The sequence below is a fragment of the Stegostoma tigrinum genome, chromosome 10 (assembly GCF_030684315.1).
Source record: "Stegostoma tigrinum isolate sSteTig4 chromosome 10, sSteTig4.hap1, whole genome shotgun sequence".
In the NCBI taxonomy this organism is placed as follows: Eukaryota; Metazoa; Chordata; class Chondrichthyes; order Orectolobiformes; family Stegostomatidae; genus Stegostoma; species Stegostoma tigrinum.
In genome coordinates, this window is record NC_081363.1 from 73,915,989 (window position 1) to 73,930,125 (window position 14,137).

Genomic DNA, 14,137 nt, shown 5'->3' on the forward strand with positions numbered 1-14,137 from the left:
AGTCCAAAGATGTGCAGGTGAGGAGGATTGGCCATGCTAAATTTCCTACTATGTCCAGGAATGTGCAGGCCAGATGTATTAGCCATGGGAAATGCAGGGTTATAGGTTGATGGTGGATCTGGGTAGGATTTTGTTCAGAGCGAACAACAATGTGGACTCAAAGGATCGAATGGCCTGCTTCCCCACTGTACAGATTCTATGATTTGGAGCTGTGGTGACATTGATCAGTGAGTTGCATCCACATGTGTATAGGAATAACTGGAGGGTTTCTGCTGCTATGTGTACCTTTTTGTTGGAAATTCAGGTGGGATGTGTGATGCATGTTCACTTGTACAAAGCAATTTGAAACTAAGCCATACAGATCAGAATATTTAACTCTGAATATGTGTTAGGTTGTTTCATTTTGTGAAGATGGGGCAATATAAGTGTTGAGTCGAAAATGTGCTGTGTGCTACAAAAGAGTTAAGTGTAAAGATGAGACGAGTGCCCCTCAGGGAGTGAAAATCCTGTTAGCATAAATATATTCAGGAGCAGTCTGCTTTCAGGTCCTGAGTTCAATACTTATTGGTAAACAGATTTAGAAACTCAAGTTATATAAATGGGAATTAAATATGGCATTAAAGGAAATGAAAGACTTATATTTGTATAGCACTTTTCAGGACCGTGTCTCATAACAATTTACAGTCAATAATGTGCCTGTCAAATTGTTACAACTCTAACGTAGTGTGAGACTGTTACTGTTTCATTATACATGATTATTACTGCTGTAACACGAGACTGTTACTGTTGTAATGATTAGACTAATACTATTGTAATATACAAGATTGCTATGTTGTATTATACAAGGCTGTCACTCCTGTAACATATGACATTGTTACTGTTATAATTTATGAGACTGTAACTGTTGTACAAGAGATCCAGTAACCATTTTGCAAACAGCAAACTCCCAGATGTGACAATGACCAGGTAATCTCCTTTTATTACATAGAAAGAGACATTATTTTGGTCTGGATACTTGGGATATCTCCCCCGCTTTTCTTTAAAATCAGGACCGGGTTATTCACATCTAATCAAGCAGGGGGTCAGAGTCTCAGTTTAAGGTCTCATCCGAAAGAAAGTTCGGCATTCCCTCAGTAAGTGTGTCAGCCTTGGTTTCTGTGCTCCAGTCTGAGAATCTGGAGATTCATGGGCAATCAACTGAACAATAGCTCACATCTATGAGTGCAAAAGCTGTGGATTGAAGTCCCATTATGAAATTTCAGCACATAATTAAGATGACACTTAAGTGTGGTACTGAGCAACTGTTACAAAGTATTTCTCTCAATCACTAAATCAGGCTGTCAGGAAATCAGCAAATTGGTGTTTCATCATGCAAACTGGTGCCACATTTCTGACATTACAACTCTGACTATACTTCAAAAGTACTTCATTGACAGTAATATGATTTGGGATATACCAAGTTTGTGAAAGGTAGTGTATAAATCTTTTGATGAGATGTTGATGCAAGGCCTTTGCTGCTTGGCTAAACAAACATAAAAAATTTCATGATATTCATTAATTATTCAGGAAGTGTAGAATAAAGAATACATTAAAGAATACAGGAAAAATTCCTGTATTCTGGTCAACATTTCTTTATCCCTTAACCAATGGCATGAAACAAATTACATGTTATTTGGTCACATTGCTTTTATGGCATCTTGATATAAAGGAAAGAATTGACGAATTTGCTATCAAGCAGCACTCACTCAGCAATTACCTGACAGCTCTGTGTTTGTGGTTGAAGCTAAGCACACACAAATGCAGTTTTGCAGTGCCACATCATTGTGAAGTGTTGGAATAATAGCTGCCTGGAACAATGTTGATGCTGTCCATAAACATACACTGCAGGGCAAACCCGACTGTCATTTCGCCGAAATCAACAGACATTTCACCCCTTGTCGTGATGATTCGTAAAAATATTTCAACAGAAGTTCAGCTCAGTAGGATATCAGGTTTATTCCATTCATATGAATGTTTGTGGCTTGCTTGTTCCTGCAACTTTTTGAGATAGTGGGAACATCATCGTAGCATTGGCTTGCTAATATGTGGATTTATTGCAATAATGGAAAGCTGAAACATGCATGGAACATGTTAAATCAACATTACACTTGGTGCATGTTCTTAAGGATATTTCCAATCTCAGCATGACTCGCTTTTGCTGCTGAACATGTGCATGCATGCTGGTATCATCTAGCAGTTATGTCAGAAGCCCATTCGTGCCTGTGCAAGTGGACTGCAACAGTCTCTTTACCTGTGAATGCATGTGTGACTTCAGCCGTGCATGTGAAAACCCATCTTTGCCAACCATCCTGGCATTGCGACACACATTCCATTTCAAAACAGAACCCAATGATGAATCACTGTAATTAAGACACATTACAATGCAGCATCCATTAACTGCATTTTACATTGCCAAAATTATTTAACACTTACCTTTCAAAATATCCCTGGCTCCTTATCAAATTGCCCCTGTGGTTATGAGCTCTGAAACCTGTTTTGCAGCAGCACATGAGAATAGCATGTGGAAGGAAATGTAAATTTCCAATAACCATCACTCTGACCCGAGAACAGACATTTCTAACTCATGCAAAAGTCAGAGCACTGGGTCAGAAAGGCAGAGAAAATTTACTGCCTGAAAAATAATCACAATTTCAGGTTCCTGACCTGATCTGACTTTTACCTCCAAAGGGAAACAAAACTTTAAACCATCTTTTATTTTTAAAGGATTATACTTCTTACAGAAATTGTAATGATGCAGAAAATCATACGTAAAATGACCTCACAAAGAAGAAACTGATTACAGAACTGCCCTAAATTTCTTGACTCACTTATAAATCCCAAACATTAGTAACAATACAACACAATTATGTTCAAGGAATGGCAGGGAAATCAAAACTTTAAACATGGGTTGAAATTGATTTAAAATATTTAATTCTGATTTAATGTCATCAAACTGTTAACTTTTTGCAATTTCAACAATTTAGTAGAATTATTTGCCTTTGCAACTTGTTATTGTCTATTCCAGCTGATTACATGTAAGAAGGATCCATTGTGCACCTGGGTCTGTAAAGAACTGCATTAAGTTTACTCCATCGAGTCCTTACTTGAATTTGAATGTTTCTCCCAACTCAGTCGCATTTCCTGGAGTGATCTCAAATATTCCACTGAAAGAGTAGGGATGACCACCATAGGCATACTCTGCCAAAGAAAATATAGAGAAGATTACCTCAACAAAGGCCAATCACTTCCAATCTTCCAAAATAATTTCCAACAATACGCTTTGTTTGCATCAGCTGAACGCTCTCTCTGCTGCCAATGTTGAGATTTCCATTTCTCATGACAGTCATCATCATGGGATGGGATTCACTATTAAGGTCGAATTGGGGATAGGTTTATGTCCAGCAGCAGCAGCAAATTGAATTTGCTTATTATCTTATATCTGCAACACCGATGATTGCCAGGGGAGAGGAAAAGCTCTTTCCAGTGACCTTGACTGATTCCAAACCCAAGTAGCAGAGGCCAAAACACAAGATCACTGGCCCATCAACTCCTCATAACAAGATAATAAAATGTGAGGCTGGATGAACACAGCAGGCCAAGCAGCATCTCAGGAGCATTTTGTGCTCCTGAGATGCTGCTTGGCCTGCTGTGTTCATCCAGCCTCACATTTTATTATCTTGGAATTCTCCAGCATCTGCAGTTCCCATTATCTCTGATACTATTACTCCTCATAACAACCTACTTAAAATTTATGGTCAAAATTGCATACAATGTAATTTCATTAACAGAGTACACTAATAAACCTGTACATGTCAACGTTATCCCTGGATTTCCTGGAATGCCATGGTCGGTGGCACAAGTCCTAGGTTATCTGATTTGTGTGAGAATTGTCCGTTCAAAATGAATACCAATATTTCCTGGAAAAGTAACTTGAATATGACTGTAGGTACCAATATACACATTAGGAGTATGAATCAACCTCTCTGCTCTTTAAGCTTGCATTGTCATCTGAAAAGATCATGGTTGATCTGAATGTTGTGGCACATCAACTCTTCTTTCCTCTATAAACCTCAAGCCCCCTGTCAATTGAGAATCAGTTTTGAATCTATTTCATGACCCAGCCTTCACTGCTCTCAAATTTCATAGGTTAACAAACCTCTGAGAGAGGAAAAAAATCTAATATATATTCCTATATGGAAGTTATTTCTAAACTGTGTTGCATAGTTCCAGTCCTGCCCATAAGTGAAAATATTCTCTCAGCATCCACCATGTCAAATTCTCTCAATATTTTATGGGCTTCAACGAAACAATTTTCATTTTTCTAAATGCCAGCGGGTGTATTGTCTACATGTTCAGCTTTTCCTCATAAACTAACACCTTCATCCCAGGAATATACCACAGAAGGCATAATAACAATTTAGGGACTTTGGATGTTGTGCGGGAATAGTAAATGCTATTGACATCAGCTATCTAGTTAGCATCACCAGAATTTTAAATCCTCTCACTATGCCAAGCTTGATCGCTTGCAAAAACAGTTGCACCTCTGTTTGTATCAATTGTGCCAAATTCAGTTTTCAGAAATTTAGTGATTAGAGGTTTGAAATCATTCATCTTGAGATGACAGGAATAATTTAAAAGTTTCAGATTAAACAAACATTCACTTTCATTAACAGTGTGTGCAGGCATATTAGTGCCCTACACTACACATACTATAGAATAAACCCGCACAATAATGGTGAGAAAGGAATGTTTTGATGAGTTTTAGCTCAGAATGAATCATATCAACCAATCCCAAATATTTTCTTCACTGCATATATTGAATTTGTTCGCAATAAAAATAACTTGATTTAAAGATCTTGCACTCACCTTCCACTTCAGAATGAAATCCATGTTAACTTATCATTGTTAAAATGCCAACGCTAATTTTGTTAAAATAATATCCATTCATGTGATTCGAGAGAAATAGCACTGCAGCTTTTACAACTCTCCCATACTGAGAACTAGACCTCGTGCTGTCCCAGATGGCTAAGCTCCTGTCTATTACCTTTAAGTCTAAGTGAATATCGCAAAAAAATAGATTAACTGCAGAAAATTCACAATTTTCTTTCAGTCACTCGAATAGGAATGGGAGTGTTGGGAAGCTGGATATCGTGATAATCAATTTACAAAGGATTTTGGTGAAAACATGCAAACGTTCAAGAAAACAGTATCCTTGTATGAGTTAATGGCATAAATATTTCACTCCTGCAATATCGTCTCTGGAACATATGCAGCATCATTGAGTTTCTGGAAGCCATGTCTTGTGTCATCGATTAAATTGTGATTTATTTCACCATGTCCACTTTTCAACTTACGTCTTGCAGAGTCCGCCTTGGATCTCTGCCTAGGCTTCTCAATCAGTATCATAAAGTCTGTTCATATACACTCCATAATAGTGGAAAGAGGTAGTGGAGATGGATGGTGTTGAAAATTTAACAATAGAAGAATATGGATATTTGTTAGGCACCATTAGTGAGGAGTATGAAAGGTATATTAATACATGTAAGTAAATGTTCTGGGTCTGGCCAGATAGTAGTGCCTATTAATTCTGCTACTATAATCCTAGGATTTTTGACACTTGGAGATGGAAAGATTATTTTTGAACCCAATATTGTAAGACAAATTGTTTTTGACTACCTTTCTAAATTAATCCAATGAAGTTTATTCATCTGAGTCCTTTGGCTATGGTGGGAAGTAAAGTGGTGTGGGTGCAGATTTCTTGAAGCTTACCTCTTCCATAGACCTCAATACCAGAATGAAAAACCCCGATTCCAAGAGTGGATGTGTACTCATTAATCCAATACTGCAAAGGAAACACAGTGGTTGAATGGTACATTAATGGGATGCTCATGAAGTTCAGCAAAGTAGCAAAGACATAGTTATTCCGTTTGTCCTTTGCAAAATGAACATATTAACCTTTATCAAGAATTTAATTTAAATATACCATGGCATACCACAGACAGCATTGTAACCTTTAAAATTTTATGGTTGCCAATTACTGCGAAAAAAAGAACAAAGAACAGTACAGCGCAGCAACATGTCCTTCGGCCTACCAAGTCTGTGTTGGCACATGATGCCTTTCTAAACTAAAAGTGTTTTGCCTTTACACAGTCTGTATCACTCTGTTCCCTACCTATTCGTACATCTATCAAGAAATCTCTTAAATGTTGCTATTGTATCTGCCTCCACCACCTCCTTTGACAGCATATTCCAGGCACTTACACCCTCCGAGAAAAATACCTGCATCACATCTCCTTTAAACTTACCTCCTTTTGCCTTAAATTTAAGTCTCCCAGGGAAAAAAAAACTCAAAGAGGACTATCCATTCTATCCAAGCCTCTCATAATTTTTGTAAATTTCTATCAGATCGCTCTCATCCTTTCCTGTTCGGGTCAAATTCAGATTAACATGGCCAATACTTCAGGCCTTGGCTAGGCCAGGGCACCTACACTGATAGTTCCAAACATGTTTATGGAGATAAAATTTTGACTTCAGGATCTGGAAGATTTTCTTATTTTGGCTTTCTCATATTCCTGCCGTTGTTCTTTTTAAAATTCTGGTTTCATAACCAAAATGGCACTGGAGAATGGCAATTTTGCACACCTTTCACTGTACTCCTGTACCTGAGTACAATAAAATCTAATTCTAATCGTAATTCTAAAATTCTATGTATTGCTGCAATAAATTATTCCCATTGTACGCGTTATATTATTGACGATGCCTCAGTCTGGCAGGTCCTTGGTTAAGTTTAGCAGCCAAATTTCAAAGAAAAATATTCAAGATTAAAGCCCGCTTGGAAACATTTACTGCACAGAATGAGGCTATTCAGCTTACCATTTCATATTATAGAAAGAGTTTTAGTTGATATGCTGCACTAGAACTGGAAATTCATATCCCCAACCAAGCATAAATGATCACAAGAAATAAAATTTGCCATTAGACATTGTCACTCACATGAGAAAAACTTAAATCTGCTTTATTAAACTAGGCGTAAAGCAACTCTGTGAGCAGATATTACTGACTTCTAAGTGTTGGCTCCTGGACAATATGAAAAAGATAAATGAGAGACCAATGTTTCTCAGCAGTGTTGAAGGAAATATCATCATCTTGAAACTTTTCAGTACTGTTTAAATATGGCAAGATATTAAAATGTGAATGATGCCTTCAATATGCAGAATTGAATGATTCCAGCATTAAAAATATTTGATTCTGCAGAATTTTTGTTTGCAGCTTTTAGTAAAGAATATAAACATTTCCAGAAATATGAGGAGTTCACTATACAATGATCCGTAGCAATTTTTAGAAATATTTTCAAGGAACATAGGTGTGCTTGGCTAGCTGAACATTTATACCCAGCCTTGAGAAGTTGGTGATGAGTTACCTTCTTGAAACGCTGCAGTCTATGTGGTGCATGTTTACCCACAGTGCTGTTAGGGTGGGAAGACTATTAATATTAGCATGCAAAGAAGTCTGCGTTTTATCTGCTGCAATGTAACCAGTAAGTACATACTGGCTATGACCCAGATGTTATATAAATCAGACGTGACTGGTGTGTTCCTGTCACCAATTGCCTCTTTGGTATTGTTGCTTTTTGGTAAGGTTGATACATACTGATGCTAGGAGTTCTAAAAATTCATTCATGAGATTTGGACACAGCTGGCTGGTCCAGTGTTTCTAACCATCCATAATCACCCAAAGGGCAATTAATTTGGTTTGATTTATTGTCATGTGTACCTAAGTACAGTGAAAAGACTTGTTTACGAGCAGGCAGATCAAAGTAAGCAAGGCCATACAGATTTTTTTAAAAATTAGACGCATACATGTACGTCGTACAAGGGATACACTAGACAAGAGCACCATTAGCATGATTATTATTATTTTAACTTAGAGAGTCCATTTATCAGTCTAATAACAGCCATGAAGAAGCTGTTTCTGAACATGTTGATGCGCGAGGTCAAGATTCTCTATCTTCTGCCTGGCAAATGTGGTTGTAGGAAAACATAGGTGCGATAGGCCTTTGATGATGTTGGCAGCCTTTCTGTGGCAGCGAGCCATGTAAATGGAGTCCATGGATGGAACGTTGGCTTCCGTAATGCACACCACCTTCTGTAGTTTTGTATAGTCCTGGGCAGAGCATTTAGTATACCAGGCTGCTATGCACCTGGACAGAATGCTTTCAACAGTGCATCTGTAAAAGTTGGTGAGGGTCATTATGGACACGCCACACTCCCTGAGCCACCCGAGAAAGGAGAGGCATTGTTGTGCCTTCTTGGCTGTCGCATCTTCGTGGCGCGCCCAGGACAGGTTGTCGATTACTCCTAGAAACTTTACGATCTCCACCCTCTCAACTTCAGCTCTGTTGATACAGACAGGCTTGGAGGCCCAAAAGGCCTGTTACTGTGCTGTATTTTTCTTTGTCCTTTTTATCAGCATCTGGGCAAGACAAGTGCAATAGACTTGTCTTCTTTCTCATCTACTCCAGGGATTAAAAAAAAAGACGTAAGCTGTCCCAATGGTGTCGTGACTTGGCGACTGTCTTATTATTACCCTTACACAATGTTGGCATTCAGTGCCAGATTAAGACAACCTTTTACTGTGGATCCATAGTGAGTAGCAACTGGAGCAAACGGTGGCAAAGCTAGAGTCAAATAGGGTCCAGAAACAGTTGACAGAAAGAGCTGGCTTTTATTTTGGATTGAATTCAGGTTCAGATGCCTGTGTTAAAAGGGATACTGTGAAGCCCCTCTAAGCTCTACCTTAAATGTCATAAACCATGGTTTCGCTTCGAGCAGATTCTTCAATCTGTATCGGAGAGGTTTTTTAAAACAAAAACATGGCTAAGCATGTCTCCCTCAAAATATTCAGTTTCAGAATTTTGAAATTTTTTTTCTTTGCTTTGGCAAATTGATGTTGTTAGCCCAATCGTTCCGGGAGAATTAATGGGAAAAGTAGACGTAGAATTGCTTTTGAATTAGATCAAACTTTGGCAGCTTAATGTGGCAGCGTGGAGCTTCCATTTTAGCTTTGCATAATCCACTTAATGTCTCAATCCCTTATCCAGTTATTTTTCAAATCCTTTCAATCATCTGGGCGTCTGTCAGACTGTAAAGTACAGGCATGTGCAAAATCTATGAAACAAATGGCTCCACACATTCCAAAAACACTGCAGAGGGGTCTTGGCTGTACATCAGCAATCTGGAAGGCTCTGTCTTAGCTTTGTTTCACCCTATGGTCGAAATGTAAATGCTTTCTATGACCTGCCTGTACTGCTTGTAAACAAAGCTTTTCACTATATTCATGACAATAAATCAAATCAGATTAATTGCCCTCTGGGCAAATATGGATGGGTAACAAACGCTACCCAGATTAACACTTTGCCCCTAAAGGCAATTTCAGTTCATTGAACATAGCTTGACTGCATCCCCTAGTCACTGATCCCCACCCTGGGAAAAAAGTCTCATACTTTCCACTCTATCCATGCCATTCACAATCCTATAAACTTCTATCAGGTCAACCTTCAGACTCCTGTATTCCAATGAAAACAAACCCAGTCTAACCGACCTTTCTTCATTGCTAAAATCTCCCGTAACAGGTAACACCATGGTAAACCTTTGCTGTACACTCTCCAAAGCATGCACATCCTTTTGGTAGTGTGATGACCAGAACTGTGCACAATATTCGGAGTGGGGTATTGGGTGCTGACTAAAATTGGACCCGCCTTCCTTTCCCCAGCACTAATAGCCCACCAGATATAAAACGAGTGTGTCACAATGAAACACCTCAGGCGTGTTTCTGAGTCATCAGCTGTTCGCCGACATGCCAAGTTATTCAGCACATTTTCCACCAGCTCTGATTATCGGGAAGTTTGCCAAAACTGATGTAAGCTCTGAATTTATGTTGAAAAATCTGCAAATGCAATGTTCTGCTGATACAAAATATTTAAAGATGCTTAAAACGGGCAAATAAATTCTGAGCATTGTTCAAACTAGGTAGGGTACTTGCTTAGATAATAAAATGTGAGGCTGGATGAACACAGCAGGCCCAGCAGCATCTCAGGAGCACAAAAGCTGACATTTCGGGCCTAGACCCTTGCTTAGCTGTAATCAGTCAATGTGCTCCTGCTGAGGTCAGGAAAAAAGGAAGATTGAATTTCATGAGCTTATAACGATTTCTTAAATTTGTTACATGAATAGGCTAAAAGAAACATGGCCAAATAAAGGTGATCTCTATATAGTTCAAATTGTCAGGTCCAGCTCTGTCTGATGGCCAACACAGAAGTTGCAAATGGAGTTATCTGATCCATATTGTGAAGGAGCATAACTATATCAGCCAAGAGCTATTTAAGGACTGCCATCTTCTTAAACATAGCTGATCAAGGGAACATTTGACCCTGCATCCTGAAGCCAAAAGCTGGATGAGTGATTTTCCAGACTGATGAAAAATCTTGGCATCAATTTCCCATTTACTCTTTATTGTTGATATTCAAGAGAATATTCAATACTTTTTTGGTGTTAGGTTTTGGAAGATGGTTGAGGAAATTAGGCAGGTTTGGCATTAAGGAGAGCCCAGACATGGCACTCTATTGGCAGTGAGAGACGATCACAGAAAAAAGGAGAGGATGAACGGGCAATTTCATGTTGGTTAGAAGAGCTGACAGAAAGAGGAGTGGGGAGGACAATTACACTGAGTTTTTGGAGGTTTAATCAGTTGGAGCGACGCATCTTGTATGTGGTGAGGCAGTTTACAAACAAATGTATTCTCCCACTCACCACAGATAGAAGTACTGGGACCTTGGCACCTTCCAAGATCCCAGATGTTTATCTCTGAAGCCGACCTATGACTGACCACCAGCTATCCTGTATAGTTCCTGTCAATCACCCTGAACATGTTGGGCTCTTTGCCACTGAGGATCTGGAGTCCCTTTTTGGATGGGGGCGTATGTATGGTCTGTGCCCATGCAGTGTGCCTGAGGTGAAGGGAGCAAACTATGAGCTAGAGTTGTCTGGTACCCACTCAGACTGTCCTGTCAGGAACTGTCACCGTCTAGTTTCTATCCAATGGTGGGAGAATGGGAAACTGGATATCAATGACACGAGATGAGATGTAATGAAAGAATGCTAATGCATGTTAATAGGCCTTTTGCTACTCTCTGGGGAGAAACCAACCACCATTCTCAATTGGAAAATAGAATTATTTCTCTTGGTTTTAAGAAGTTTCTTGCTGCTCTTCTCATGTGTTTTTTCCAACTCTCCAGCCTTGGCCAATGCAGTACGGGGGATGTGAAGCTTCCACCCTTAGGCCTTAAGATGCCTGACAGTCTCAGAATCCTGTGTTCATCTGAGTGCCATGAAATCATCTTTTAACAATGACTAACTGAATCTTTGCTTGTTGTCTGCTTCAAAAAAAATTGCATTTTGCTGGATTTGTGAGTGAATATTAATCCTGGCTACAATGATATGGCCTAATGGCAAAGTTACATTTCAAAATGTTTCTCAACTGCCACACTCAGTACTCGTAACATCTCTCTTGAGAAAATGACAGCAGCACTGTCCAATTTCAGTCACAGGTCTCTTCCCAGCTTGTGGCTAACTACAAACAGGGATGTTGAGCCATCACAAGCAGAATGCAATGAATGTAATTCTACTGACTAGGAGCAGAAAATGGTCGGCAGGGCGGGTAAAACCCACTGGGTGTGTTATCTACTAATCCCTGGGGGCAATCATGCGGCTTTGACTTTTAAGCTGCTCAGCTGCCTGTGTCGTGACTGTCCATATTATTCATGTGTTTGTTGAGTAACGTCAGCTCCCTCTCAAAGAGAGCCATGACTTGAGACAAATCCTCATGCCTGGCTTCCAATTCTTCCATAGTCTTGCTCCATCTGCATCTTGGTGATCTCCTCCAGCCGAAAACCCTCCGAGACATCTGTGCTATTCTAAGTCAGGCTTCTTGTGCCTTCCAAATTATGACAGCTCTGCTGTTGTTAGGTGAACCTTCCATTGTATGCGTTCCCAATTTGGGAATTTCCTCTCAGAACCCCTCCACTTGACCTTTCCTCAAGGGCCAAGAGAAATAGGAAACTTCATGCCTCCCTGAACTGGTCACCCTTCTATTTCCTTCCCGTGAGATTCTACCCAAATTCCCTCTCCGTGATCTATCTATTTTGCTCGGCTGCAACATTTTCTTTGGTGCCAACTTCCTGCTGCTAATATTTGCTTCCATGCTCCCCAGTTCGCTCTGTTCCTTGCCCGTTTCGGGTGAGGAGTGCGGGTGAGCGGCACAAATGAAGGTAAAAATCACGCTTTTTTAACTATTCTTGAATAGAAAGTGGACAGCATTGGCATCGATTGGCCATCCTTAGTCGCTCTTGAACTGAGTGTCTGGCTAGGTTCAGGAACCTATTGTAGTCTCAGATGGCTTAGGGAGGTAGTCAACCTCATTACATCCCATTTAACTGGCGTTAATATCAATGGCTTAGATTTATGCTTTCATGAGAACGTGCACTAGCTCATGAGAACATGTGCTAGAATCACAGAACCCTATAGTGTGGAAGCAGGAAAGTCAGCCCATCAAGTCCACACCCATCCCTCCGAAGAGCATCCAACTTGACCCACCACCCCTTCTACCCCTATCCCTGTAACCCTGCATTTCCCCATCACTAATCCATCTCGCCTCCACATCCCTGAACACTGTGGGCAATTTAGCATGGCCAATCTACCTAAGCTGGACATCTTTTGGCTGTTGAAGGAATCTGGAGCAAACCCACATGGACACAGAGAAAATATGCAAACTCCACACGGACAGTCTCCTGAGGGTGGAATCAAGCCTAGGCCCCTGGTGTAGTGAGGCAACAGTGCTAACTACTGAATCACTGGATTGCCCTGTGTCGCTCTCACATTGTTATCTTTCATATCAGTCTAAGCGAGGTTTCAAGATTCTTGGGTTATTGTATGATTTATACTCATGTCATTGATCTATGGTAAAAGGTTTTACGTATAAAGGAGTAATAAAGGTTCTATTAATGCTATCATTTACTCAACCTCAGCAGGGAAATGAATTGGGAGGCATTTCCAACCCCGATGTCCATCTAGTCAGTCCTGCTGAAAAATGTGCAAACGAAAGTGATGCCAAAGTGAGGAGTGACCATGATGGCCTCAGTCTCATCCTTTTGCCCCGTTTTTTTATGTGCGTGTCTCACCAATATTAGCATTCTTTGCGTGCAAGGCTGCATTGGCATATGGCATCACGGGAGGGACCAATGTAGAGGCCACAGTACTTCGAATTCTTGGCAAGACCACTATGAATGTTCTAAGCAACTGAATCAGAAAAATGAGCGATTGACTACACACTATGATTATTGTGGCTGCTTCCCTTTTAATGTTTGGAAGAGTCACAGTAGGTCTCAATGACACCGGCTACTTACCTCAGCGAAAAGGTCTTATTGTGTTTCATTTGCCTGCAAAACCTCAATAACTGCTAACTCATGCTGCTACGGGTGTTTTTTTTTAAGATTAGATTCCCTACAGTGTGGAAACAGGCCCTTCAGTCCAACAAGTCCACATCGCCCCTTGGAGCATCCCATCCAGACCCATTCCCCCTATAACACACACACACCTGAACACTACGGGCAATTTAGCATGGCCAATCCACCTAACCTGCACATCTTTGGACTGTGGGAGGAAACTGGAGCACCCAGAGGAAACCCACGCAGACACGGGGAGAATGTGCAACCTCCACACAGACAGTTACCTGAGGCTTGAATCAAACTCGGGTCCCTGATGCTGTGAGGCTGCAGTGCTAACCACTGAGCCACCGTGCCACCCTAAGACAGTTTTGAAAAAGAGTTTTCTCTTGTTTGGGCTGCTTGTTAACATTAATTTGTAAACACAGAGTCAGGCCAATAATGGTTCTCAATGGTTGGAATTTAGATCCTAGATGCTGGGAATGGGAGTTAGGAAATTCCCTGAATCAGCACTCTGACCTGGAGGGAAAGTGCCTGCAAAGGTGTGATTTTCATTCCCATGCAACTAGAGTCATGACCACTGTTCCTGGAAGCAATTTA

At 40.3% G+C, this 14,137-nt stretch overlaps 1 protein-coding gene across 2 annotated transcripts in view; it reads right to left on the minus strand.

Moving 5' to 3' along the window:
- LOC125455267 (deubiquitinase DESI2) overlaps positions 1 to 14,137 on the minus strand; it is a 189,871-nt gene that overhangs the window by 31,200 nt on the left and 144,534 nt on the right. For both annotated transcript variants that reach the window (XM_048536992.2, XM_048536993.2), the window contains exons 2-3: positions 5,809 to 5,881; positions 3,144 to 3,237 (exon numbers count right to left, since the gene is read on the minus strand). In XM_048536992.2, coding sequence (XP_048392949.1) covers positions 3,144 to 3,237; positions 5,809 to 5,881 — 167 coding nt within the window. The remainder of the gene's footprint in view (positions 1 to 3,143; positions 3,238 to 5,808; positions 5,882 to 14,137) is intronic.